Source organism: Sciurus carolinensis, chromosome 10 (assembly GCF_902686445.1).
Source record: "Sciurus carolinensis chromosome 10, mSciCar1.2, whole genome shotgun sequence".
Taxonomy (NCBI): Eukaryota; Metazoa; Chordata; class Mammalia; order Rodentia; family Sciuridae; genus Sciurus; species Sciurus carolinensis.
This window is the reverse complement of record NC_062222.1, coordinates 83,728,038-83,753,994: the sequence shown is the minus strand read 5'-3', so window position 1 is coordinate 83,753,994 and position 25,957 is coordinate 83,728,038. Positions and strand designations below refer to the sequence as shown.

At 39.6% G+C, this 25,957-nt stretch overlaps 1 protein-coding gene across 3 annotated transcripts in view; it reads left to right on the top strand.

The window, feature by feature from the left end:
- Nucleotides 1-25,957, top strand: part of Slc4a4 (solute carrier family 4 member 4) — a 424,936-nt gene that overhangs the window by 125,329 nt on the left and 273,650 nt on the right. For 2 of the 3 annotated variants that reach the window (XM_047565890.1, XM_047565891.1), the window contains one exon: nt 13,753-13,826. In XM_047565890.1, the coding sequence (XP_047421846.1) occupies nt 13,753-13,826 (74 nt within the window). Of the gene's footprint in view, nt 1-13,277; nt 13,401-13,752; nt 13,827-25,957 lie in introns of those variants that run through there. The other variant, XM_047565889.1, reaches the window with a different exon arrangement.

The window sequence follows — 25,957 nt, the reverse complement described above, 5'->3', positions numbered from 1 at the left end:
ATATTCTGCTTTTGTACTCTTGTACATCAGCTGAGGAGCAGGACACATTTGCAGTGAACTGAGGTGGCATTGTACCCCAGCCCACAATTCAGGTTGGTGGGTGTCACCAGGTTTATTTGTGCCTCACTGTTTGTTGCTGCAAATATTCAAGTGTCCTGTTCCATTTTACCGTGCAGTTTTCTACTAATGAGGGGAAAAATAAAAATGCTCATGTTTATGCCAAGGAACATGGGTTTCCTAAACTTCATTTTGTTTTGATTAAGATGGAAAGTATCAGGTATTCTAAAATCAATCACATGTTCATTGAATGAGAGCCTGAGTATTAAGGTAGGTAGGCAAAGGAAAAAAAGTAAAGATGTTGAGATGCTCAATATACATTTTTTATTTGTTGTGTTTAGAATGAGTGGGTTTTATAGCTTTTAATTTTTAGGGAACAGGTCATCTTTATAACATGTGAGTATGTTTGTTATGACTTGTATTTGTACACGTTTTTCTAGGATGAATTCCCGTAAAGGAAGAGGGAGGCTTATATGGAATACTTTTAAATTAAAAAAATAAACCTTTATTTTTGAAAATTTCAAACCTGAAACAAAAGAGCAGCTAATAGAACAATGAATATCCATATACCCCCTGCCTAACTTACTCAGCTCATTACCCTGTTCCACATGTTGTGGGTCTTCTTTTTCTTTTTAAAAATATTTTTATTAGTTGTTTATTTAATTAATTTATTTTTATATGGTACTGAGTTTTGAACCCAGTGCCTCACACATACTAGGCAAATGCTCTTTCCATTGAGCCACAACCCCAGCCCAGGTCTTATTTCTTACTCCTCTCCTTCCCATACTTTTTTCTTTTGCTAAAGCATTTTAAAGCAAATCCTATATCATAGCATTTGACCAATTAATACTTCAGTGTTTATGTCTAAGAAATAAGGACCTAAAAAATTCCAATCTCATTATCATCCTTATTAAAATTAACAAGAGCTCCTTAGTACCACCTAGTACCCAGTTAACATTCACGCTTCCTCCATGCCCACCTTAAAAAACAAACAGCTGATTTGTTGAAATCAAGTCCTCAGCCCACACATTGTGTGTAATTAGGTTTCACAGGTGTCTTTTTGTCACCCTAGAGAGTGTTTCTAAAGTGGGGAGTAGCATCCTTTTATAATGCGGGTCACTCCTCTATGTTCAAACACATCACTGGAGCCAAAAAACCACACTGATTTCATTCTAATGCAAGGGCATTTCTACCCAAAATGCAATAAGTATAACTCTAGGACTTGTAATTTCCCTATGTCCTTCTGCTCTGTTAAAATTAATCCAGAAAACTCATAGTTAAAAAATATTTTAAAGGTACTCCTTTATCATTTAAAGTGTAACTTTGAATCAGAGGTGGTAAAAAAAGTCAACAGATCAGTTCCATTCTGTTCCTATGATATCTGCATATTCATCACCAGTGTTGGCATCTTTTGACACTAAACATTGCTATTGCTGGGACAAATTTAGGCGGGTGAAGCAGCTACCTGAGTCATGAACTTATGGTCTGTTTTGGCAGAAGTTAATAAAGATTATTAACAATTTAATGCAGATTGCCCTCGCGGAAGGCATTGCTCAACACTTTCACTAAGCTGAGGTCAAGGTGAAGGTGCTGCACACCTGGGATAAAGTCTTCTAAGGTGTATGGACCCACTCATGGATTGCAGAGGGAAAACTGGGTCAGGTTCCTGCATGAGGCTGAGGGAGGGTCACCGAGCACACCCTGCTGGTAACCTTTGTTTCACTAGCTGTGGCCTCTCAAAGACTTTCTGAATAGGTCCAAGAAGCACTGTAATGGAAATGCTGATATAATGATGACAAGGACATCAGGGTAAAGAAGACAGTGAGCTTGAGGAAATAGCACTCTGCTGCTCAGAACCCTCCAGCGACCTTGTAGCTTGCTCGGAGTAATGGCCTAAAGCTCCAGCAGTTGTCTCCCTGGCCCAGCGCCTTTACCTTTATCTCCACTTTTCTGACCTTTTCTCCTTCTCTTCTTTCTCACTCTGTTCCAGCCAGTGGCCTCCTGGACATCCCAAGAATCTGTCGTGTTCCTCCCTGGCTCAGGGCTCTGCTTTTGTTTTTTCCTCACATGCCCACAAGGCACACTTCTTCACCTCCTTTAGGACAGGGCTGACCTGCACTCAGTAAGGCCTTCCTTAACTCCCATTTAAAACCACACCCTTCCATAGTCCTACCAGCACTCCCTAAATCTCTTCCCTGCTTATCTTTTTCCATAACACTGTAACCTATTAATATATTACACAACTGACTTTTAAAATTTGTGTATTGCTTATTTTCCACCAGGGATTTTATCCTTAGAGCCTAGAATAATGCCTAGTCATAGGAAACACTCCATAAATTGAATAAAGGAATGAGTAGACAAGCCAGACTCTCGAAAATTCAATCCCAATTATATGAGAGAGATTCCTTGGGGAAAATGAAGGATAACCTTTGAACAGCATTGTGGAAAGAGACACTTTAGTAAGCAAACAGAGACTAGAGAAGTGTCTTCTGTTCCTGCAGTAGTGAACCGTGCTAATGAAGTTTATGAAACAAAAACTGTTTTCTCCTCAAGAAGCGTAGCCTACATGAAGAGCCACGACTCTTCTGGCTTGGTGTCTAGTGGATCCTTGTGAACCTAACCATTGTGCTTCATCTGTTTGCTAACAGCTGTGCAGGGTCACACCACCAATAGTAAGTGCTTTTGTAGGGACCCACGTGGTGAACCCCTGTGCCAGGTTGAGCCCAAGCCCATCCATCAAGGCCCACCCCTGCTCCTCAGGACCTTTTGGTTGCCTTTGTTTTCTTGAGAATTGTGAAACTCATACAGAATTATACTATACCATATGTTATATCAGAAATTATATACTTAAATGATATTTGTGAATTTGGGCATCTACAAAACATGTTTGAGAAGGGGATATTTCATGAATGTACCCTTTAGGTATTCCGATGAATCTGTTTTCTCACCAAAGGTCTGTTTAATATTTGTGATTCAGGTTTCTGAAGAGATTGGTACAGATCAGTGAAATCAGCTAAAGTAAGGCAGATGACATTGAGTGGATAATAGCAAAGACTTTGGAACCAAACTGCCTGGGTTTGAATCCTTACCTTGACAGTTACTTGCTGTGTGATTGTTGAGGACAATTACTTAATCTTTTTGTACCTCAGATGATAGTGATTCAAAACAGTACATTCCTCATTGGATTATTGTGACTTAAATGAGTTTATAATATTAAAGCAATTATAATAGTGATTGGCACATAGTAAGTGCTATCTAATGTTTGCTAAATAAAAATAAAGACATTAATTTTGAGATGCATATAAGAGGATGCTTCAACTTTTGACCAGTAGGCCCACCAAGGTAGGAAAAGTGGTGATATGATTCCAAATTACAAGAAAGTATGCTTAAGTTCAATGTTATGAAAAAATAATTCTTGGAGGTAATCCCTGGTGGGCCTAGATTAATTACTTTTGAAGAAGTATAGCAGAGTGGTTATAATTGTGGACTGCTGAATTACACTGCCTGCCTGATCTTCTCATTACAGGTACTGAGTGATCTTGAACAAATTATGTAACTTCAAATTACAATTCTAAAATGGATATGTAAAAGTACTTACCTCTTGGGGTTATAATGATTTGAATTAAATAATCATTGCAAACTGCTTAACATAGGACCTGGCATGTGGTAAGTGTTTTAAAATGTGACTTAAAAAATTAATAAACAGGAGAGAATCCCTAATCTCAGTTCCTAAATTGTTAGCTGAAATCTTTAGCCCTATCCTGTTACTAAGCCAGCAGACACATTATGACAATGTTCAGAATGAAATAACACATATATGATGCTTATCACCCTGCCTGGCCCATAGCACAGACTTAATCAAATGCCAGGAGTTTCACCCTAGCCAGACAGTTCTGGCTGGAAGAAGAGAATGGTACAGCTACCATGTTAGGGAGAATAGGAAGGAAAGTACTTTCTCTGATGTCAGTTCTCTCTCAGAGCGGGAGTAGCATAGGGGCCATACTTGATCAGGTACAGCCAGTTGACTCCCAGCACTGAAGTGAATGTGTACAGAACCACAGACTAAAATGAATATGAATTAATTGTGGATTTTAGTTATTGGTGCTATCTGTGGACTAGTTCCTACAATTAATTTACCACTGATTATAAAGTCAAGCTAAAATGTCCAGAGCTCGAAGTTTATATTGACACTTCGAATCCCAATTCACTTTGCAAGCAGCTGCCATTTACCATCATTATAGGTTTACATACTACAGAGTTTTATTTGTCCATTTGTAGGCATGAGGAGCAAAATTGAGCTTTCTCATAACTTCTTAGGATGCTTTTTGATATTCAAAGTAGTTGACATTGCGATTTCTATTTAAATTCACTCATTCATCTTATTAATCAGACAAATGTTTTCTTAGAATCTGCCATGTGGCAGGTTCAGGTATCTCTTAATTTTTTTAATACTTTGTTTTATTTATTTATTTTTATGTGCTGCAGAGGATCGAACCCAGTGCCGCACATGTGCTAGGCAAGTGCTCTATCACTGAGCTACAGGTCTCATTTAATTTTTTTAAATCAGATAAAGTGAAATTCTTGTCTGAATTTAATTCTACAAATTGATATTCTTGTGAAGTTACAGTCTGTGAGAAGGGTTAAATTCTAGTGTTATCTATAAGGAGAAATTATGAAGTTAAAATTAGCCTCGAGAAATTCTTTGTATTTATATTATGTTATATCTCTCACAGAGTACAACATAACTTCTTCGTCCCCTCTAACTTAGGCACAAAACGCTATTTCCTCAGTTGGAAATACCAGAATATCAGACCAAGTAATTGGAAGTATGCTTGTGTATGGGATCCAGGTTGTTTGAAAAATATTTTGGGGGCCTTTAAATGAGACACACTTAACATCAAACATATTTGTGTATTCACTGTCCCCTTTCCTTACTGGTTGACTGATTGATTCAGTAGTCAACATTTAATAAGACTTCAACTTCTGTATAATGAAGGACCATTGAATGATTTAAGAGGAGACTGATACCAAATTGTGTTTTATAGATGAGTGGATTGGAAGTGAGTGAGTTCAGAGCCAGGGAGCCAGTTAGAAACCACTGGTGAGAGGGCAGATGGAATTCTGCCATTCTATCCTTTCTTCAAGTCTGAACATGGCAGAGCACCCTTGACTGACGACTGACTTGCAGGAGGGGTGTTCAGTGGGAATGTTTCATTTCCAACTATTGGGTGTCCTCTTCCTCCATTTGCTTTTCTTTCTTACTGTGCTGCTGGTTGTGGTCTAGCTGCCCAGAGAACTGGATTTGGTGAAAGGAAAGGGACAGAGGAAGGTCATACCCATGTCCTCAGTCCTAGATCCTTGAACTTGGAGCAGCCTAGTCATTTCATCTTGCCTGATCCCTCTGCTAGGACCTTTATGATTTTTACACAAAAGCCTTTGGTGAGGGACAGTTGAATGTTAAAAGAGTTATAAGGGTTCCTCCTTTTTTCTGTTCTTGACAGTAGAAACTTTGAGAAAACTTTCAAAGAATAAGTGTTTGGTTTCTGACCCAGGAATGAGACTGTTCTTTTCTGTAGTGGAACTCTGGTCAGAGGTGACGCATGGTGGTATGGAAGCACATAGGATAACCAGTGCAACAGTGGGTGTGGTCAGTGAGGGAAAGTTCTGAGAGGGCAGGCCAGCAGCCCCCCTTTTAGCACTTAGGCACCTCCCCAGCAAGTGCTCCCTTCCTCTGTTACCTCCCCCAACCCACATGCCTTTCCTCACCCCAGAGCCCCTGTCTTCACCCTCCTGCCAGTTCTTTTCTTGTTCTTTGTTGTGGAACCTGCTCCAGCATTTCAGAACTCAGGTGATGTCTGAGCAGGGTACAGGAGACCTGTCTGCAACATGGAGAAGATGTGAGGGAAGAGTCTGACCTTGTGGGTGTGAGGGGCAGTTTATCGGGGTCTCCACAGTTGAAACTTTCATGCATTTTCTCATGGGACAGAATTATGGCCTTCAGATCTCTGAGGGCTATTCATATTCTACTGTATTCTCTGGGTCTATAAACTTTAGATGTAGATTTAACTAAGTTAATTGGATTTATTTACTTCAAGAATTTATTTAATGCCCTAAACCAACTACTGAACTATTCTAGGCTCATTTTAAAAGACACGGAAGTGAGAGGGTAATTAACCTTCCCAAGGATACATAGTAAAGGGCACACTGGGAATTTGTACTTGGTTCTGCTTGATCCTGCATATGTGTTGATGGACTAATTTCTATACCTGACCACCATGTATAATAATGTTCCTAGGGGAAATTAAAAAATGAATTTATTAATGAGTTTTTTATTAGCATTTTGAGGTAATTGTAGATTCAAAAGCATATTTGATAAATAATGCAGAGATTACTTGTTAAAAAATATCCATTTTGTTTTTCTCAATGTTAATTAACAAAACTATAGGTTACAACCTGGATATTAGCATTTATTAACATTGACACAAATCCACTGACCTATTCAGATTTCCTCAGTTTTATTTCTATCTCCCTTGTATTAAATTCTATGCAGTTTTATCACCTGTCCATGTATTTGTCACCACAGATAAGATACTGCACAAAGTCAACACCCTTATATTGCCCCTTACTCCTTTTTGTACTGTGGATTGAATTCAGGGGCATTCAACCACTGAGCCAGCCCTTTTTTGTATTTTACATAAAGACAGGGTCTCACTGAGTTACTTAGCACCTTGTTAAGTTGCTGAGGCTGGCTTTGAACTTGAGATTCTCCTGCCTCAGCCTCCCAAGCTACTGGGAATAAAGGCATGTGCCACGGCACCTGGTCATGTTGCCCTTTTATAACCACAGACACTCCCATGTCTAACCCCTAGCAACCACTAATCTGTCCATTTCTAAATTTTGTCACTTCAAAATTATATATAATTTATATAATTATGATTATATAAATGGAATTATCCAGTATTTAACCTTTTGGATTGGCTATTTAACTTCAGCATTATCCCTGGAAGCTCATTCATCTCGTGTGTCTCAAGAGTTCATTCCTTTTTATTGGTAAGTGGTATTCCATGGTATGGATGTACCGCAGTTTGTTTAACCATTTGCCTGTTAAAAGACCGCTGAACTAATTCTACTTTTTGGTCATTATAAATAAAGTTTCCTCAAAACATTTGTGTACAGGTTTATGTGTGAACATAGTGCTTTCATTTCTCTGGGATAAATGCCCAAGAGTGCAAATGAACTTTTAATAAAGCTCCTACATCGAGAGTTCTGTTTGATGTGATCCTGCTCTGGGCTGCATTTTTACCTTTTATTCGATCTGCTGTCTGGTTGCATGTCGGGCCATTTCCCCCTGGCCCAGGTTCTGTGTAAATTTCCAGGCTGATTAGGGAGCTCCTGAACACTGGGAAGGGGATTTGCTTTGCTTTGTTGCTGGCTGATCTCCCAGAGTCACCTCTGTCATTAGTCATCCTTGTCACTTTTGCTCTACCGATGTCTCTTTTCCCAGTACATATGTCCAGAGCTCCAGCTATCTGCTCAGTTAAACCAGCAACTGTGCTTTCTTCCTTTTTTCCTGTGGGGATGAAAGACCCTCCTGGGCCCTGTGAGCTGTTGGAGGGAGCCTTTGCAGCTTTCCTGGCCCTCACCTGCCCTGCAGTTCCCTGTAGTGACTGCCTGTTGCCAAAAGATGGCAGTGCACTTTGCAGCCACTGAGCTTCTCCCCTGTTCCCTATGGCTTGCGCTGTTCAGTCTTATTCTTTATGTGCATGTTGGAAATGTGGAAAGCAGATTTTACAAAACAGCAAAAGCACCTAAAAAATGCTGTGGGGTTAAAAAGTTTAAAAGAAAACATGTTTGCAAAGTGTTTGTAATGAAAATGATTCCCCGCCTCTTAGAAGGGATTTGAATAGAGAATAGAACTCTGAAATGTGTGAGTGTATAATTTTAAATGTTAGGACTGATTGTTGCATACTGTGTAGCTCCTGAAGAAAATCCTGTGAAACGCTGATTTTTTTTTCTGTTCTTATTTAATCCAAGACCAGTCAAAGTGCAGGAGTAATCTAATTTTGATCTCTGAGATTTGAAATTAACACCTTTTAGTCCTCAAGTTAAGGACCCTGTACACTTATAAATATAGTTTTCATGGCTGCAATGACTAATAATACGAAACTCTTCACTTCTCAGAGTTTGTCCGCTCCCTGCCTGCGTCGGGGTGTGTGTGTGTGTGTGTGTGTGCGTGTGTGTGTGTGTGTGAGGGCATGTTGTGTAAAGAACTGTTGAAACATTTGCTGTGCATAGAAAAGCTGTTGTAAAGTGAGAGATTATTGGGTTCATTGGAGGTTGTAAACAGATGGAGTTAGTGAGGATAAAGTGGGATGAGTTTAAATACAAGGTTAACTAATAAATTTTAAACTGCGTGCATGAAGAGAACTAGTGATGTCAGACTCTGGTATGGACATGTTAAAAACTGGAGCAATGCTGCTCCCTAGAGTGTCATCCCTGTTGCCTTTTTGGAAGCAGTCAGAAAGCCCACATTAGTCTGATCCTTGTACAGCCTGGTGCATGGCAGGGTGGAGGAGAATAGGCTGGCTCTGGACTGGGGCCCCAGGGTGCAAGCCTCAGAGTGGATCCTCTGCACGTCAGCCAGCATGCCGAGGTTGGAGGGTCTGTTTGGCTTCCCCTGGAACTCAGTGCTGCACTTGTCATGATCCTACAACTCACAGCATTGCTGCAACCTTGGGGTGACAAGGAAACAGGTGGCCCCACCCTAAGCAACACCCTTTCTGCTAGTGCATCCTTTGGCAAAAGCCTTGGGCTAGGAGAGAAATGGACTGTAAAAAGTTCTAACCCTGAAACCAGATGCTGTTACCATAGAGACAAGTGAAATGCTACCGTGGGAGGCATAACAGGGGAGGGAAGGTGGAGGGAGGTGGGAGGGCAACTGAGGCGAATCTAAAGGCTAGCATACCCGGAGACCTTCAACCTTTAGCAGCACTGTGACGAGCAGGCTTGCGTTCTTGAAACTTGTGTGCTGGCGGCCTGCCACTTGCTGACTGGCTGAGTGGCAGCTGCTTGTGCGGTGCAGACTAGCTAGTGAGCACGTTGGCAGTTGGCGCGGGTTCTGGGGGTGGGAACTCAGGGGTGGAATGTCCATGGGTGCTCAAGGCCCAGTGGCTGACAGTTTTGCACAAATGTTTCTCGTGCCGGGCTTAAGTCACCCTTACAAGCCTGCTCAGTGATTAGGACCGGCTGGTGAAAGCCGGTCCATTTGGCAGCAGATTTGACAAGTGTTACAGTTAAATCATTTTTGTGTCCCAGAATAAAGGAGAATAAGAAGAATCCTGCTGTGAGTGTGGATTTCTGTAGAAGAGGCATAATTTCTACTGTCAGTGGTCCTGTTAAAGGAAGGCAGTACTGGCCCCAAGTGGATTGTACACTGAGTGGTGTGACCCTTATCCCTATGATGCTGGTGAGAAACTTCAAAATCTATTCTGAACTTTGCCCCATGCTGGTGATGTGAGCAACCCCAGGAGCTGTTTAGAAACATGCTTCTTCCCATCCTTGTTTTCAGCAAATGCAGGATATGTGAAAAAACGGATTTGGGGGTCTGATTAACTGGATGAATTATTTCTTCCTGCTGATTAATGGAGGGGAAACGGTTTGGTCTAATGGTCATTTAAAATGACATCTCTGTCTTATGAATAATAGTGAGCAACTGCTAAGAGGATTTGGGGTGAAGGGACACAAACACAAATAATTGACATTGTGATGTAAAGATGGAAAAAAGATGGAAGGTCCCATAGTTTGTGCAGAAACCCAGGTGTGCCAGGCTGGAGTTACTCCTGAGGAGTGAGGGCTACTCTGGGGAAAGACCACCTTGGATAGACAGGTTTTGTATTTTCAGTTTGCCTCGTTGACCCCCTTTCACTTCCTACAGAGAAGAGCTGTTTTCAGCTCCATCAGAAAGAACTAAGTTTCAATTACTTGCTGTATATGACCTTGGAGGGAATGTGAAATATGCATCGAAGAGCCAAGGAACACACCCTGTGTTACTCTTACTCTCAAATGCAGATGGCACATGGGGACGGTGCTTCAGAAAGGCTGGGTGGTTTTCTCAGTTTAGGAAGAGGACTTGGGACATTAACATTTCCACTTCCCCTTCCAGTTGTTACAATTTTTTCTTTGTTTGCTTCCTCTTTGGTTGTTGCATGTAATTTTTGGAAGAACTTAGACATCAATGCAAAACATTTTATTTAGGAAATATGTAAGAAGACAACAAGACTTCAGGAACAGCTTGATGAATGGTGGGGTGCAAAAATGACATTCTATATGTAATTGTCTTGGATTCAGTATGCTGACAGAACTACAGGAGGGTTGGTTCTGAGAAGACACGTGAGCTAAACTACTCTGTTTTCCAAAGGAGAGATAGTACAATTAATGTACATGCAGTACAATTATGTCCATGCATGTACAATTAATGTACATGCAGTCTAGGGTTTTGTTATGCTTTCGAGGTCTTTTAAGTTAATTTCCCCATTAAACTGTCATCCTTACTAAGGTCCTCAAATGCTGTATAACTGGGGGAAGTCTTTGAGAGGGCAGATGTGATTGTGCTAGAGCCCTTATCTACCTTGCTTATCAGTATTCCTCCGGTGCCTTGAAGTGTGCCTGGTGCATATGAGGCACTCAGTACTTACTGAGAGCATGAATGGGTGAGGGTAGGAAAGGGAAGAGGGAATGGTTGAACACCCTCTCTGTGCCTCCCACTGACATTGAGTATGGTGTGCTCCTTTTGTTTTGGTCATAGTCACCAATGTCCTCCATATTGCCAAATCCAATTTTTACTTCCCTGTCTCCATCTTTCTTAGCAGTGGTACTCTCCTCATTTTGTGACTTCTGTAACATTGCTCTTGACTGGTTTCCCTTCTTATCTCATTTGGCTGTTTTTGTCCCTTTGCTCTACTTGTAGATGTTTCAGCACTTGTTCTTAGGTCTACTCCTCCCTCTACGTTTTCTTCTTGTATGAGCTCATCTAGTACGAGTTTCAGCACTAGCTTCATTCATTGATGGTCCAAATTTTATCTCCAGCCCTGAGCTTCTGAGCTCCAGATTCAGGCATCTAGTCATAGCCCTGACAGCTCCCCTTCTTTTTCTTTCTTTTTTTAAATATAGGATAAGCATCTGACCTTAAAGTATCCAAAGAGAACTCCTGATTCTTTCCCAACAGCCTGTTTCTCCCGTAGGCTCCCCTTGGTTCCTGTGCATTTCCTAGACTCCTTGTTCTCTAACCATCCTCACAGCAGCAAGAGTGATCCTTTAAATAGGTAAAACAGCTCAAGGCACTGTCCATCTTGAAACTCTTCAGTGGTTCCCATAACACCTGTAATCCTAACTGCTTATCATGGCCTGCATATCCCCAATTCCCTCCAGTTCCATCTCCTGCAGTTGACCTTCTCTCTTACCCAACGTCACTGACCTGGTTTCTGTTTCTGGAACATGCTGAATTCCTTCCCACCTTAGGGCCTTTGTGCTTTCTATTCCCCTTGTGTGGAATGCTCTTTCTCCATATTTCCACAGGGCTGGTTCCTTCCTACATTTTTGGTGCTGCTTCAATGTTACCTCCTCAGAAGCCTCATCAGAACCACCCTGTGCTGAGTAGCCCCGTCTCATTTTACTTTCTGCAAAGATCTTAATGCTATCTGAGATTACCTCATTCATCTAGTCATTATTAGTGTTTTAGGAACTTTTTCTGTCTTATTCACAGGCAGCAAATAAATATTTGCTGAATCCATGAATATGCTGTATTATTTAATCTTCTTGGGAACCTGAAGCTCAGAGAGATTGGTAGATGATTTGACTTCTTAAGTCTGTAAGGCATTTTCTTTCCCACTATAATCCTGATGACTGACCCGTAACCTGTTTTATGTGTTTAGTTTGAGTACCGAGAAGAAATAATCCTGATATACATCAGGATGAGCCATTACAAACAAGACCCATATCCTTGAGAGAAGAAATCTTGCAAGTGTCCAAAGGTAATGATTTCTTCAAGGACATTCTCCACCAGTGGTTACTCATGTTAAAAAAGAAAGAAGAAAGAAACAAGGAAGAAAGTATATTTATTAAACAATGTAGTATGTGCTAGGTCCTGTGCTGGAATGCTTTTGGATATGTTACCTAATTTGAATCTCAAAGCAATCAACACAAGGTTGATATCATTGTGTTGAATCAATGCAAAGTTGATATCATTACCCCAATTTTATACATGGAAAAACAAGCTTGAAAAAGTCAAGTACTTTGCTCCAGGTGGCATAGCTACTAAGTGGTAGAACTAGATTCCTTTAAACCCAAGGCTATTTGACACCACATTTCTGACTTTTTATGCTAAGATGATTGCTCTGTGAGGTAGATATGCTTCCAAAATAGAAGGAAAATATGAATTCAGGGCATAACCACCACATAACTTATAACAAATATCTGAAACACAAGAATAAGTTATACAGACAATATGGAAAGCAGACTTGCCGTATTCAATGCCTGAGCATATAATTGGATGAATAGAATACAGAGTGAACATTTGGTTCTCTGGCAGGGCTCATGCACGGTATGACATAGAGCAGCTGTCCCCAGAGAAAGTTCTTTGTTTCTAGACCGGTACTACACAAGCAGCATTTGAGCAATTCTGGATTTCTTTCTGCTTTCACTATAAATAGAGTTCATGGAATTCTGTATATCAAAGTTAAATGCAATGAAAAGGAGCCACAGAGTATGGAAATAAAGCTTAACTCATTCTATAAACTAGAAACATGTTTGGCATCGGGAGGCTGTAAAAAACGCTGTCATTCCTTGGATGGATTCTGAGGTCTTATTTAGCATATGAAATTGCAGAGTAGATCCTATTATGTAAGGAGACAGGAGGACAGCATAATGTGGTTACAAAATGAAGAACTTTCAGGGAAGAGTTAACAGGGCAGATATACATAGAGAGAGACGTGTGATAAGAATGTGGAAAATGAATGAATGGGCGGCATGTATATGTGCCTATTGCCGAAGCTGGGTTGCTGGATAATCCTCAGATGTCAGATTTCCGTAAGGCCAACATGTGACTCAAAGCTTGCCACTCAACAGAGAATACTGGGCTGTGCTGGTATTAAGAGGCTGGCTGGAAGCTAGGCTCCCACTGTGCATTAGCCTAACTCCCTGTCGCTCTCTGCGTGTGGGTGGGTGTGCATGTGTGTGTGTGAGGGTATACATTTTGTGCAGTGGGTGTTTAAAGAGCTAAGCACTGAAACTGGATTTCCACAAACGATCATCACGAGCACTCCAGACACACCAAACTTCCTCTCTTGGTATTTTTTTTTTTTTTTTTGGCTTTCATCTTTTTTCTTTTTTCTTGCTTTTTGCAAATCCCAGGGGGAGAGCACCCCAACATCCAGCCTCCAGGATTGAGATTATTTTCTTTTACCTGTCCATGTGGGTGCCCTCTCAAGGTTAGAGCTGAAGCTATGTGGGACCGGCATATTCTCAAGCACCAGATGAGAGGAGCTGCGTGAAGGAGTGGCAGCCACCAAAGGAAGAGTGACTCTGCCCTGTTAACATGAACAACAGCTTGCAGGTTAACCTGCCCAGGAGCTGGGCTGCTTCAAGTGGCTCACTCCAGGAGAAGTCTGAGCATTCTTTTTTTCTTTTTTATTACTATAGGATGGAGGATGAAGCTGTCCTGGACAGAGGGGCTTCCTTCCTTAAGCATGTATGTGATGAAGAAGAAGTAGAAGGTGAGCTTTTGGGGTCTGGGAAAGTACATAGTCATAATTATACATATGTCTCTGTAGCATTTGCACATTTCATATATCTTACATTTTTAAAGTTAAATCCAAACCTTGTCTATGGAGTTTCCTTAATCTTCACATTTTGCTTCAACACAGAAAGTAATTTTAAGAACTTCATTGGTTCCTCAGAATCTAAATGAGTGTGGTCTTACCTTGTCGGTGTTTTTTTAAGTCTTATTTTAAAGCAGATACCACTGTTGCCTCTGCCTCTCCATTGAAACTAAATATTTTACCAGATAAATTAACCACTTTCCAATGACTGATTCCAGGGAGCTGCTAGATTTCTATACATGTATTTGGCAGCACCTTCTAATATTCTTTTCTGTAGCTTGCAGGGGAGAGAAACAGATGTTGCAGAAAAAGGTGGATACCATTGTTATAGGAAAAATGGGTCTAAGCTAAGGATATTAAGAGTGGTAACAATGGATGAGTCTTAGTTAAGAAAAGATGGACAGGCATGTTTGACTTAAAATTAAGCCTCCAGGACCTCTTTCACTAATGTTCCCCAGTGTCAGTTAACCAAAGAAGAGGTATTTGTAGCTGGTGCTGTGATGCTTAGAGTATGCATCTCCTTCTCTTGTCCCTTCACATATCAGTACTGTGAAATAATGCTGCATATTTGATAGTGAGAAGGCAGGGCTTCCTTAATAGTTACTAAATTACTTATGTGAAGGTATCACAGATTTACAAGTTGTTATTGATATTTATAATGACATTCTATAAAATAATCAGAGTATACTCAAAGTTAAATAAAACTTGCAGATGAGCCCTGTGATCAATTCTACCTGTTAAAACCCCCTGAGAGACAGTTCACATGTGTTTTGGAGACTTTACTCTGACTGCTGTCATTTTCATAAGCATTTAAGTGCCTCTAAAAATCTTGGAGCAGAGGGTGGTGGGATGGGAAAAGAGGGTGGGTCTTGTGTGTTCTGGAGTGATTCCTCAAGTAGGCAGAACACCAGGTTCAGGGCAAGTGATGCTTCTTGCCACCTGGGACAACCTGAATAGTGTGCAGCTTTCAGGCTGTTTCTCATGTTTCTTGGTGCCCTCCCCCTACTTCCCACATTTATGCTCTTGAGACTGACCAATAAGAATTTGATGTCTAAGTTTCTTAGGAAAACGGAAACTACAGTATTTTCTCTCATATTGTTTTATGGGTTCCTTGCATTTTTACAACACGGCTGTGGGAAAATGTCAAGCCGGTGAAGGCAAAATAGCAGAACTTTTGTCTTAAGAGTTGTGTAACCATGTTAAATCTTCATTGTAGTGAGTCTGTCACTGTCAAAGAGGAGATAAAACAGGTACAGCATATAGATGTAAGAAATAATATAAGTTCAAGTGACTATCCTGTAGTGTTGGGACAATTAAAGTGGAAACAACTTAGGAATGAGAGGTACTGGGTATGTATTTTTCTTTGAGAAAAAAGTCCTAACTGAATTCACAGGAGATGTAAATCTTGAGTTTATGAGGTTGTAGAATTGCCAGCACACTACTGCAGTAGAATAGTGTGTGCAGTTTCTTAAAGCTTTGACGAAGAAGTTTATTTCCTGAATTATTTCCCTTGACTTTCAAACACAAAATTGGGGAGAAACAAAGACAACCAAAGAAGATAGAGATGCACATAAAATTCAAGAAATGTGTTGGCTTTGTGGGGTTTAACTTGCCACATGGATTATGTGCATTTTCTCATTCTCATACGGTCTACCTATATTAAAGGTATCTTTCATTGATTGGTGCCTGAGGCTGATTACATTTCTTTCAAGGCATGCTTAGTTGCCTGTTGATGAGTCTTGAGGCCATGTCAGATGGTGGTTGCTTGTGGTTACAGTGTTTGGTACAGAACTTCAGTAGTGGAGGTACTCCAAACAGTAGAAATCTTGAAACTAAGGTTGGAAATTGTTAATTTCTATTTGACCCTCCCTTTTCTCACCTGTCTTCATCTAATGGAGGTGGAAGGACTTATGTTTCATAATGACTCTCGGTGAAGTTGAAATAAGGAATAGTTTTGATGGCACACCTGTGGTTCCAGTGGTTGAGTGCTAAGAAACAGATGACTTGGTTGTCTAGACCTTTGATGAAGAATCATCTGTAAGAGGAGGTGTTTTTCTGATGAGTCTATCTCATATTTTTTAGTGTGTAAAGAAGTTGTATTTGAAAGAAAGCAAAATGTCATGTGAGTTCTGAAGATCTTAGTTTCTGGTACATTTATGGCAGAAGTGAATGCTCCAGTTTAAGGATCAGAAATTCAAAAGACAAGGAGGTGTATATTGTCAATTACAAGTAGTTATTTTATCCAAGTAGTTATTTCCCTTGCTTCTAGGATAAAAATAGCTAAAGTATATTATAGCACACTTGGAAAAAGTAAACTTAAAATTTCGTTTTTTACAGTAATCTGCAAAAATAAGATGTATTTCCATTAAGTGATTATTCATGTGATGAAGGCCCAATAACTCTTACTTTTGATGTTCATGCATTAAAAATATGTCTTAGCATCAGTTCAACCTGAAAGCAAGAGCCAGTGCTCTCTCCTAGTGCCTTAACTCTGCAGTTCTGAGAAGGGACTGAGACTTCAAACCACGCCTTCAGTTCACCTTGTTCACCTCTGTTCTCAGTGGGTGGCATGACACTTAATCCACATTCTCAAAACTCAATAGAAAACCATCATTTGCAAAATTCAGTAAGAATAGAGTGAGTCAGAAGAGGAGTCATCTTTTGTTTAAATAATGAATTTATCTATGTGGTATATATTTAAAGACCTAAGCCTTGTTTTCATATAATTCCCCTCATGTTAATAGTTTAGAGGTACACTCTCTAAAAAGGAAACCAAGTGCCAGTTTTAATCCTTAAAATAAATTGAAGCCTTTTTTGTCTGTTCTTTTATTGGTTACCTTATGTATAATTTTGCAAAGCAAACATTCTGGATAGGGGATGGTTACTGTGTATTAACTTATTTAACATTTTGGCATTTCAGGTATTAATATTTGTTTCTGTACCAAAGCTACCACTTCTGTTCAGGCACTTCTAGAGAACTGGTGCATAGATGACAAATTGACATTACTGGAATGTCCAAGAAATGTTGACCATGAAGGACAGCCACTCATTTCAAACACAGAAGGGGAAATTGCCAGATTTTGTTGGGTGAGCCAAGATTGAGATAGGAAGCAAGAATCCCAGGAAGCAAGAGTCCCAGGTAGCTGTATCCAAACAGGAGGAAATCCTATGGATGTTTTATTCTTTAAAAAGTCAGCTTGGATTTTGGATCTGTGTGATATAAACAGATTACTTAATATTCTCAAATTTCGCAATAGGGGAAAAGAGCAAACTCCACCTTATCCTTTGAGATAAGGCCTTGGCTCTGTAAGGCTAGGTAACTCCCCACGGGCCTTGGCAGCTCTGACTCCATGAGGAGGGGCCTCTTAAATCAACTCCAAACAGCAACTCAGGAAACATAAAGCACAGCAAGACAATATGGGCTGAAATGTGTCTCCACTCCTGAAGCCTGATCAGCGCTCTCTTAAAGCTGTTATGCTATCTTATGATGGTTTCCCTTCCAAACTGAGTCCAACAGGAAGTATGCTCCCACCTGTCCACATGGAAGAATAATGCTACAAATTCCCCTGTCTACTGAGGGTCACTAAGAGAGGATGTGTGGAGTTTACAGACTGTTTTTTTTGGGGAATTAAAAGAAAAAAAGTAGGACAGGGTTTGGGACAGAGTAGATACTAAATATCTGTTAAAAGAATGAATAAGCTAAATAAAGCATATGTAGAATTTATATAATCCTCTCATATCTTTAAGTTTTTAGTTATAAACTTAGTTCTCTTAGTACTTTTATCAAATGGGATGATATAGTCTCTATTTTATCCTTGGTTATTACTTCTGTTTGATTTTGCAAAGATCATTATCATTAGCTTATATAGTTATATTGATAAGAAAAAGAAATCCCCCAAACTCTCTTTCATTGTTTTGCTCTAGCTTTTGAAGAGAGAGAAGATGAAATGGTGGCTTTTGTCTTTATGGAGGTCAACATTTTACAGATAGGAAATCATAATGATTTAAACCTATTTTTTTTGTTACAGCGTTTTAGGATTGTCTACTCTTGTGTATTGGAGGACCTGGTATTCTAAAGGAAAAATGGGACCTTGGTAGTCATTTGTTTATAATTACAATGGTCCAAAATGCAATTGCCTAGAAGTGAATGAAAACCTAACGGATGGGAAGGGAGGGGCCAAGTTGGGGCTGGGGCTATTCTGAGCTGTGGATATAAGTGTCCGGTTGCATTTTGCTGACCTCTTCTCGGCTGTTCACTCTAATTGCTCAGAAACAGTGTGTACAGAGGAAACACTTGGGCAAATACTGCAGAAGGAAAAGCCTTCTTTAAGAAACAATGCATCCACACACTGGAAAACTTTAAAGAAACACAGTGGGGTGTTTAAAGGTTGGTACTTGTGTGGTAACTTGGTTTTCCCAGGGCAGGTTGAGCCCTTACAGACCTTTCCCAGCTCCCTGCTTTTTTTCTCCTGTGGCCTAAGCTGAATGCTCGCCAGAGGTCCTTAAGGCTGCAGCACTTAGCTCTGTGGCTGCCTGACACCTTCTGCTGCGTCAGTGAAGTTAAATATGTATATATAGATTTCTTTCCCTTTAAGGAAATCTGATGACAGTTCCATGGGTTTTTTGAAACTGGAACCAGACATCATCACTTCCCAGAGTTTTCTAATTGTAGAGAATTTTCTGTTAATAGAGTGGGGGCTAAAGCCCTCTTGAAACCACTTCCTGTCCTAAGTGTCAACATTCTTTTATGGCAATAAGCCATAACAAATTGAACTTGGTACTTGGATTGTGTTTTGCAAGGATCCAGAAATTCTGAAATGATGCATTTGCAACAATTTTTCTGTAGGTTGAGTTTCTTTTTAGAAGCTTCTTATCTGGTCAGACTAGTGAGACATATTGTTTTATATTTACTTTTGGAAGTGTCTACCATTTGTTTTATTCATGTGTTGTTGAAGCAAAGTGGCTAAGCTTTGGTTTGAGAATAAAAGTTTAAAGCTTTACTCTGGGTGAATCATTGCATAAATGAAGGAAGGAAGTTATAGCTTGGATTTTGGGTCTATCTCTTTGTAAAATGGGAATAGTGGAACATGCCACTCGCCATAGGACCCTTGATAATTACCAAAACCAGTGTTGCTTCTGTACTTGGTGTTAGGAATAAAAATACTTTATACTATACCATTCTTCATTCTTTTTCTTTCTGAGACAGATTTGTTCATGATTTTCATTGAGTATTACTATTCTAAAAATTCTGATTGTTCTAAATCAATCTTTTCTTCCTTCTTTCCTTCCTTCCTTCCAGCTTGCTTAATTTATTTCTCCTAATAGCTACCCTGTACCTTCCTAATCATGCTTACCTACTGCTTCCTGTATTGGAAAGGTCAGGCCAGAACAGTCAAGTGAAATTTCCCAAGAAATGTTGTCTATTTCTCTTCAAACACAGTCTGATTTTCTGTAAGCTTGGGTATAAGATATAATTTTCGTGGTTCAGTTGCTGTGATATATCCATTGCCCTTAATTTGGTAAATTGTCTCCTTTCCCTAGAAGAGGCCTATTAAGATATAATTGTGTGCAGGGTAAAATGCAAATGCTGGCCCACTGTCTAATGAAGACTGCAGTATTGTTTCTTCTGCAAAACAGATTCAAGTGTGTAGTGCTGTTCTATCAGTAAGGATAGAGGAGTCTAATACATGTGTATGTCTATAAACATTCACATTTTACCCCCTCTGCAGCATAGACTAGAATAATTCTGCTCCCTACTGGGTATTATGTAATTTAAGTGCCAATTAAATGAGATTATGCAACAGTATAGAAATAATTCTATATATTCTAGCCTGAGCTAAATATCTCCCCATTTCTATCATCACAAAATTCAGAATCATTGAGGGAATTGAAAATTGGACCTGATGAGGGGTGAGCAGAATTAGAAGAGAATAAAGATCAGCTGAAGGCCTCTCTTTGCTGTAGTGAGCTTGCTGGGGTGAGGTTTTATTTTATTTTTGATTTATCTTACTTTTTTGGCTGATAGTGAGGTTTGAGGTGAGAGCCTGCTGTGCCAGGGGTTCACGGGAGGTTCTGAACATTGTATCCCTGAAGCTGCTGATTGCCAGGTGGGATGAAAGGTGAAGGTAGTGAGGGTGGTGAGTGACATCCATTGAATCAGCAGTATAGGTGACTTAAATAATTCCTTTCTCTGAATAGCTGAAAAAGCTTTTAAATCAGGTTAATTGTTCTTACCTTTCCATAGAGTTAGAATTAGAAGGCAGCTTTTCTAAGTGCCTTATCCAATGTGCTCACCTTTCTTTTGATTTTGAAAGGAGAACAGACTTTGCTTAAACTTCATGAGATATTATTTTACTGAATATTTTCATAGTGGGATGCTCAATAACATTTACCAGGCTAAAACTTCTGAAAATAAAAATAGATCTTGGATTTAATGATATTGGCCAGTAAATCAGTGTTAGAGGGCAAGAATTATATATTTATAGATTGGTTAAGTCATCACCCAAACCCCCAGTTGATTATTAAATTTTCAACAAGAAATTCTATCTTTACTGCAAAATAAAGAAAATGTCTTTGATGTAGAATGAAAGCTCGTAATTGAATCCAATGGATACATGTATTTGGCAAATTAGATCAGTATCTGATTGTTCAGGTTTTGCTTGCTTTTATTCAGGCTGTGCTTTGACTTAGAGAACATGATGGTGTACCAAGAGTCTCAGGACCTATTTCTATTCCTGACTCTGCCATTGTCTTTCTGGGTGACATGAGACAAATCCTCCTCCTCTGGTTATGGTTACTTCGTGCAAGGTATAGTTAATAGCCTATTTCGTTATATTCCTACTAGAGATGTTCTACAAATTCGTGGATGATACCTGAAAAAACATTTTGATATTTGCAATAAGCCTTTGATGAATTAACTTCTGAACCTGTTTTGTGTGTGTGTACATGTGCTTGCAGAGAAATAGCATTTGCACCCCTATCTCCTAGTTTTGCTACAAATATAAGAAAAGACATTTAATTCTCTAGGATGAACCCTATGAATTTTGGATATTATCTGTCTTGGATATAATTCATGCACATCTCACCAGTGGTTGCTGTGACTCCAAAACATTTTCAGACTAAAGTTGAAGTACTGATAGCTGGTAATCAACAAAGTAGTTGATCACTTTTACTAACTTCTATAAACTTAATCTAACTGAATGATAATACTTTGGTTTTTTTTTTAAGTTTATCAAAATGGCAAAAAAAAAAAAAGAGTTGCATGAATAAGTTTTAATATGTTGTTTTTCCAGGCTGGCATGTATCCTTGAATGTAAAAGACATATTCCAATTAGGGCCACAATTAATGTTTAGCCAAACAAACCAGTCATTATATAAGGATACAAAGTTAGTTGATATGATAACTTGGAGATTGTATCATGTATGTGGGTGAATTTACATGAGAGACCAGGAAATGTATCTTTCTTAGAGTAGTATTAAATCGAGATCTAAAGAATGAGCAGGAATTAGATGAAGAATGAGGGATACATTTTTTTTTTTTTTTTGTGGTGCTGGGGATTGAACCCAGGACCTTGTGCCAAGCTCTCTACCAACTGAGCTATATCCTCGACCTGAGGGATGCATTCTTTGCACACGTGTGAAGACCCAGAGTTGAGAAGGAGATAGGCCCATTGGAGACACAGAAAGGTTAATGTGGCTGAATGACATGAATAGGGAGAGAGTGGCCTGGAGTGAGTATGACCCAGATGAGTTGTGGCTTTTAATCATGCTAAAGATTTAGGATTTTATTGAGCACAACTGGAAAGCCATTGCTTACAGTGTTTTAAAGCAGGGAAATAATAAGACAAAATTTGTATTCTTAGGAAAGATTTCTTTGATTTCTGGATGGAGAGGATATCCCAGGAGGCAGTGTTAAAAGTGAGGTGACCGTTGCCAAGATTCAACTGAGATGATTGTGTGTTGGACAAGAGTAGAGATGAAAGAGATGGAGAAAAATGGGCTGAATACCCTGGATTTACAGATGGGTGGATGGACAATGGATGGAGTGGCTTTTTCTGGATTTATGTTGTGAGAAGTTTGGAAGATCTTGCAACATTTTGTGAGAGGAACACTGGAGAAAGAGTGGTGGAGATGATAGGAGTTCAGCCTTTTAAATATGTCTGAGATACTCATGATATCTGAATAAAACAGTGGAGTTGGAAATTGGCTATATAGGCTAGAGCTGAGAAGACAGGTCAGGGATAGAGATGGAAATCTGAGAATCCTAGGCACATAGCTACATTTATAGTCATGGGAGTGGGTGACATTATCCAGGATGAGAAAGTAGAAAGAAAAGAGGACTAGACCACAAGTGCCAACATTTAGGGACTAAAGAGCAGACAAGGAAGTAGCTGGAAAACTGGGAAGAGGGTGAAGTATCTGAGGCCAAAGGAAGAGAACTTTCAAAAAGGGTCCAGGGACCAACAATGCTGAAAGCTGCTGGGAAGTCACGTAAGATAAGTATCAAACAGGAGCCCTTGGATTAGGCAGAAGGAAGGTGAGACTGGTGGTCTTTCTTAGCAATGTGGGTGGCATGGTTAGATGGGAGTCAAATTAGAGTGAGTTGAGGAGGGCCCAAGAGAAAAATTACCATTATGACAAGTTGAAAGGGACTTTGAGGTGATGTAGGAAACTTTTTAATGTGCTTCATTACACCTGACCAGTTAAATGTTTGACTTGTTACAGAATTTTTAGAACTAGAAAGGATCTTAGAGAAAATCTAGTTCAGTGTTCTCCCTTACAGATGGATAGATGAGCCTGGAGAAGCTAAAGGGATTTGATCCAGGTAACACTGGTAGTAGTTGTAGTAACTGGGACAAGGGCTTTCCTAGCGTTGTGCCTCTTCATTCCCAAAGAGTATACTTGAGGTCTGTACCCTCTGTGGAGGGAAAGGAATTTAGTCATGGACATGAATGAGAACTAGAAGAAGCAACTGAAAGATTAGGAAGTGGAAGGAACTGAAAGGAGAAGAATAAAAGGTGTTGGAAGGACTTTGGGAAAGGTGCGAGAATGACCACGCAGTCTAATTGACTTCATCATTTGAATGACCCCAGGTAATAAGTGGGAGGACAGATGTCTCCATCAGATCATCTTCATATGGATTCAAACTTGTCATCATGTGATTGTAAGACACAAACATTTCCAGAGACTCACTGAGCTTTTTTTTCCTACTAGGTAATTACTACCTTGAAGGAAACTTACTATTGTTGTTATTGTTATTATTATTATTTGACAGCTTTTGAAGACAATGGAGGTTGTGAGGGGTGGGTATAGAACTGATACCTTGGGAGATTGGGAAGGAGGGGTGATGCTTTTAGGAGCACCAAAAGCAGTCTTTGTCTCTGTATGTCATTAACTAGTTATATGGCTTTAGTTGTCCGCTGGAAAATAAAGAGGGTGAAAATGAAGAGAGTTGATCATTTCAACTCTAAAAGTATGATTATGTATTGCTGTGCCAGTGAATGTAGTCTTCCTCTTTTCTGGATACATGTAGAAAACTATAGTCGTGAAGATCCTGGGATTGGTCTTAACAAGGTTAACATGTCTCTCTCAACATTTCCCCTAGTTTTTGGTGATTGCTACAGCCCTGTAGCATTATGTGCATCTCATTTACCTCTATATAGAATGTGAGGAGAGGGAATCATGTGAACTAACATTAGGTAGTTTATACATGATTAGCCATCAGTGCATTAACTATATTGTGGATTATCTGTCTATAGGAACTAAAGACTACTCTTCCTATTGCCCAGCCAAGGTTTAGGCCACTGCAAAAAGAGAAGCCATAATAGGGTCAGAAATGGACAATGTGTGTGGAATGTGAGTATGAATGTGTGCATTTGTGTGTCTAAGTGGACTCGCTGCCTGCAATTGCAAATCCAGTTATCAGTTAATCCATTGGATTAACCATTATTTTGTGTCTTCCAACTCTGCTTCCCATTTATTTGTGCAAATGGTGACCACAAGAAAAATAAATGGAAACTGTCAGTTCTCTGTGTTTGGCTCACAGGTAGATTTTGTCGGATTGCATATGTACTGCACATTAAAATTCAGCTGCTCTTTTGGGACTCCGGGGAGTGAGTGTGAGTAGAGGCTTCCTTCTTCTTGTTGGATGGGTCCTGTCCCCTCTTTTTGCTTCCCTGCCTAATCCTGTCCTTCCCAGGTCTTTTGGCCCTACTCTGTTCCCATCAGTCAAGTTAAAGGACCAACAAACCTTGTTCTTGGGGGTTGGTACTCACTGTGAGTGAGAAACTCTACCCAGAGTTTGCCAGGCACTTGCTTCTGGGCGGGGTGAGGGGAGATTGAGATTATGGAAGGTGTTACTTCTATTCAATGGTTTAACTCTGTACAATGGCTAAAACAGCCAATTAAGGGACAGGTTATTCACCTGCTCAGGGTGAAGGTTCTGGAGAACAGAGGAAGTCCATAAGTTATCGTCAGGGATTGAGGTGGGTGGAAAAAAGGAAAAATAGTGCTCTTTGACTTTCCCTTTGCAAAGGGAAGGGAGAGTTGGGTCAACCTTTGTGGAGCACCTTTGTGTACCAGGCACGGAGGGAAGTACTTTTCATTCAGATTGGTTATGAAAATTATATCTAGATCTCTATACAGATATAAGTATGTAGGTACATATATATACATTTTGGGGGGAGTACTAGGGATCGAACGCAGAGGTGCTTAACCACTGAACCACATCCCCAGCCCTATTTTTTTGTATTTTATTTAGAGACAGGTTCTCACTGAGTTGCTTAGTGCCTTGCCTTTGCTGAGTCTGGCTTTGAACTCATGATCCTCCTGCCTCAGCGTCCTGAGCCGCCGGGATTACAGGTGTGGGTCACTGTGCCCTGGTAGATATATTTTTATATTTATAGATAGAGATATAAAAGATTTTTCTAGAGCAAAATTAAAATTACTTGGAGAATCAACTATTTAGATTATAAAGACTTCAGGAACTTCAGTTTTTATAGGGCAAGCTCCTTTTCAATTGTTTAGTCATTAAAACAGGTTCCCAAAGTAACTTTGAAGGGGAATTCTTGTTTTTTGGTAACTTATTTTCAGATAATTTATGTTCACCATACATAATGGAATTGTTCTTTAAAAAACACTCACTAATTCAGACTTCTTATGGTGCCAGCCAATTTTTACCTCTATTATCATTATTATTCCATTAATAATGGAAACTGCCATGGAAACCCATGGCATGGAAACCATGACAGTTTTAGTGTGTGGTCTTGGGGTCCTTACCTTTACCCAAAGACTATAAGTAGAGCTCTTTTCCTAAATTAAGCACTTGGAAAGTAGATACACAAGTTTTCTGAGCTAAATGACAGAAGTCTAACCACCCCAAGCTGTCCTCCCCTTTAAAAGTTTTCTCTGTAGCTATTTGTCCTTACTTAGAGATTGTCATCAGCATTATCAAATATTACACATTAAAAGTGCTTTGCTCAGTAAATACCAGGTAACAAGTTGAGATTTCTTATCAGTCTTGCTTGGGGAACCTCAGGTGCCTTGAGGATTTCTGAGAGGTGTTCAGTGTACAAAATTCCCATGCAGTTCAGTGGGAAGAAAAGTTTGTTTTTAAAGTTGACTTTTATTTTTTGTTTGCTTGCATGCCTGATCCTAAGTGTAGTTGATATTAAAATAAATTACTCATCAGTATTTGAAATTATCTATAAATAAATCACATATATAATATATAATTATCTATCAATAAACATATGCATTATTTTTTCTATGTAGAAAGTGGCCCCTATCCAAAATATAAAAATAGAAGCCGTCCTTTGTCCTGAGAAATAGTATGTTTTTAAAGTAAGGACCCTCATGCACAATTTCATAATGGACTGACTTACCCCCTGTTAACTGCAAAATTACACCATGCCTTCTGAAGGCAGTTTTCTTTTCATGAGCTGGTATTTATGCCCCATAAAATTAGCGATGCTACTTTGATTATATCTTATCATAGCTGCCTATGGGCACTTTTATGGGTTTGGGAA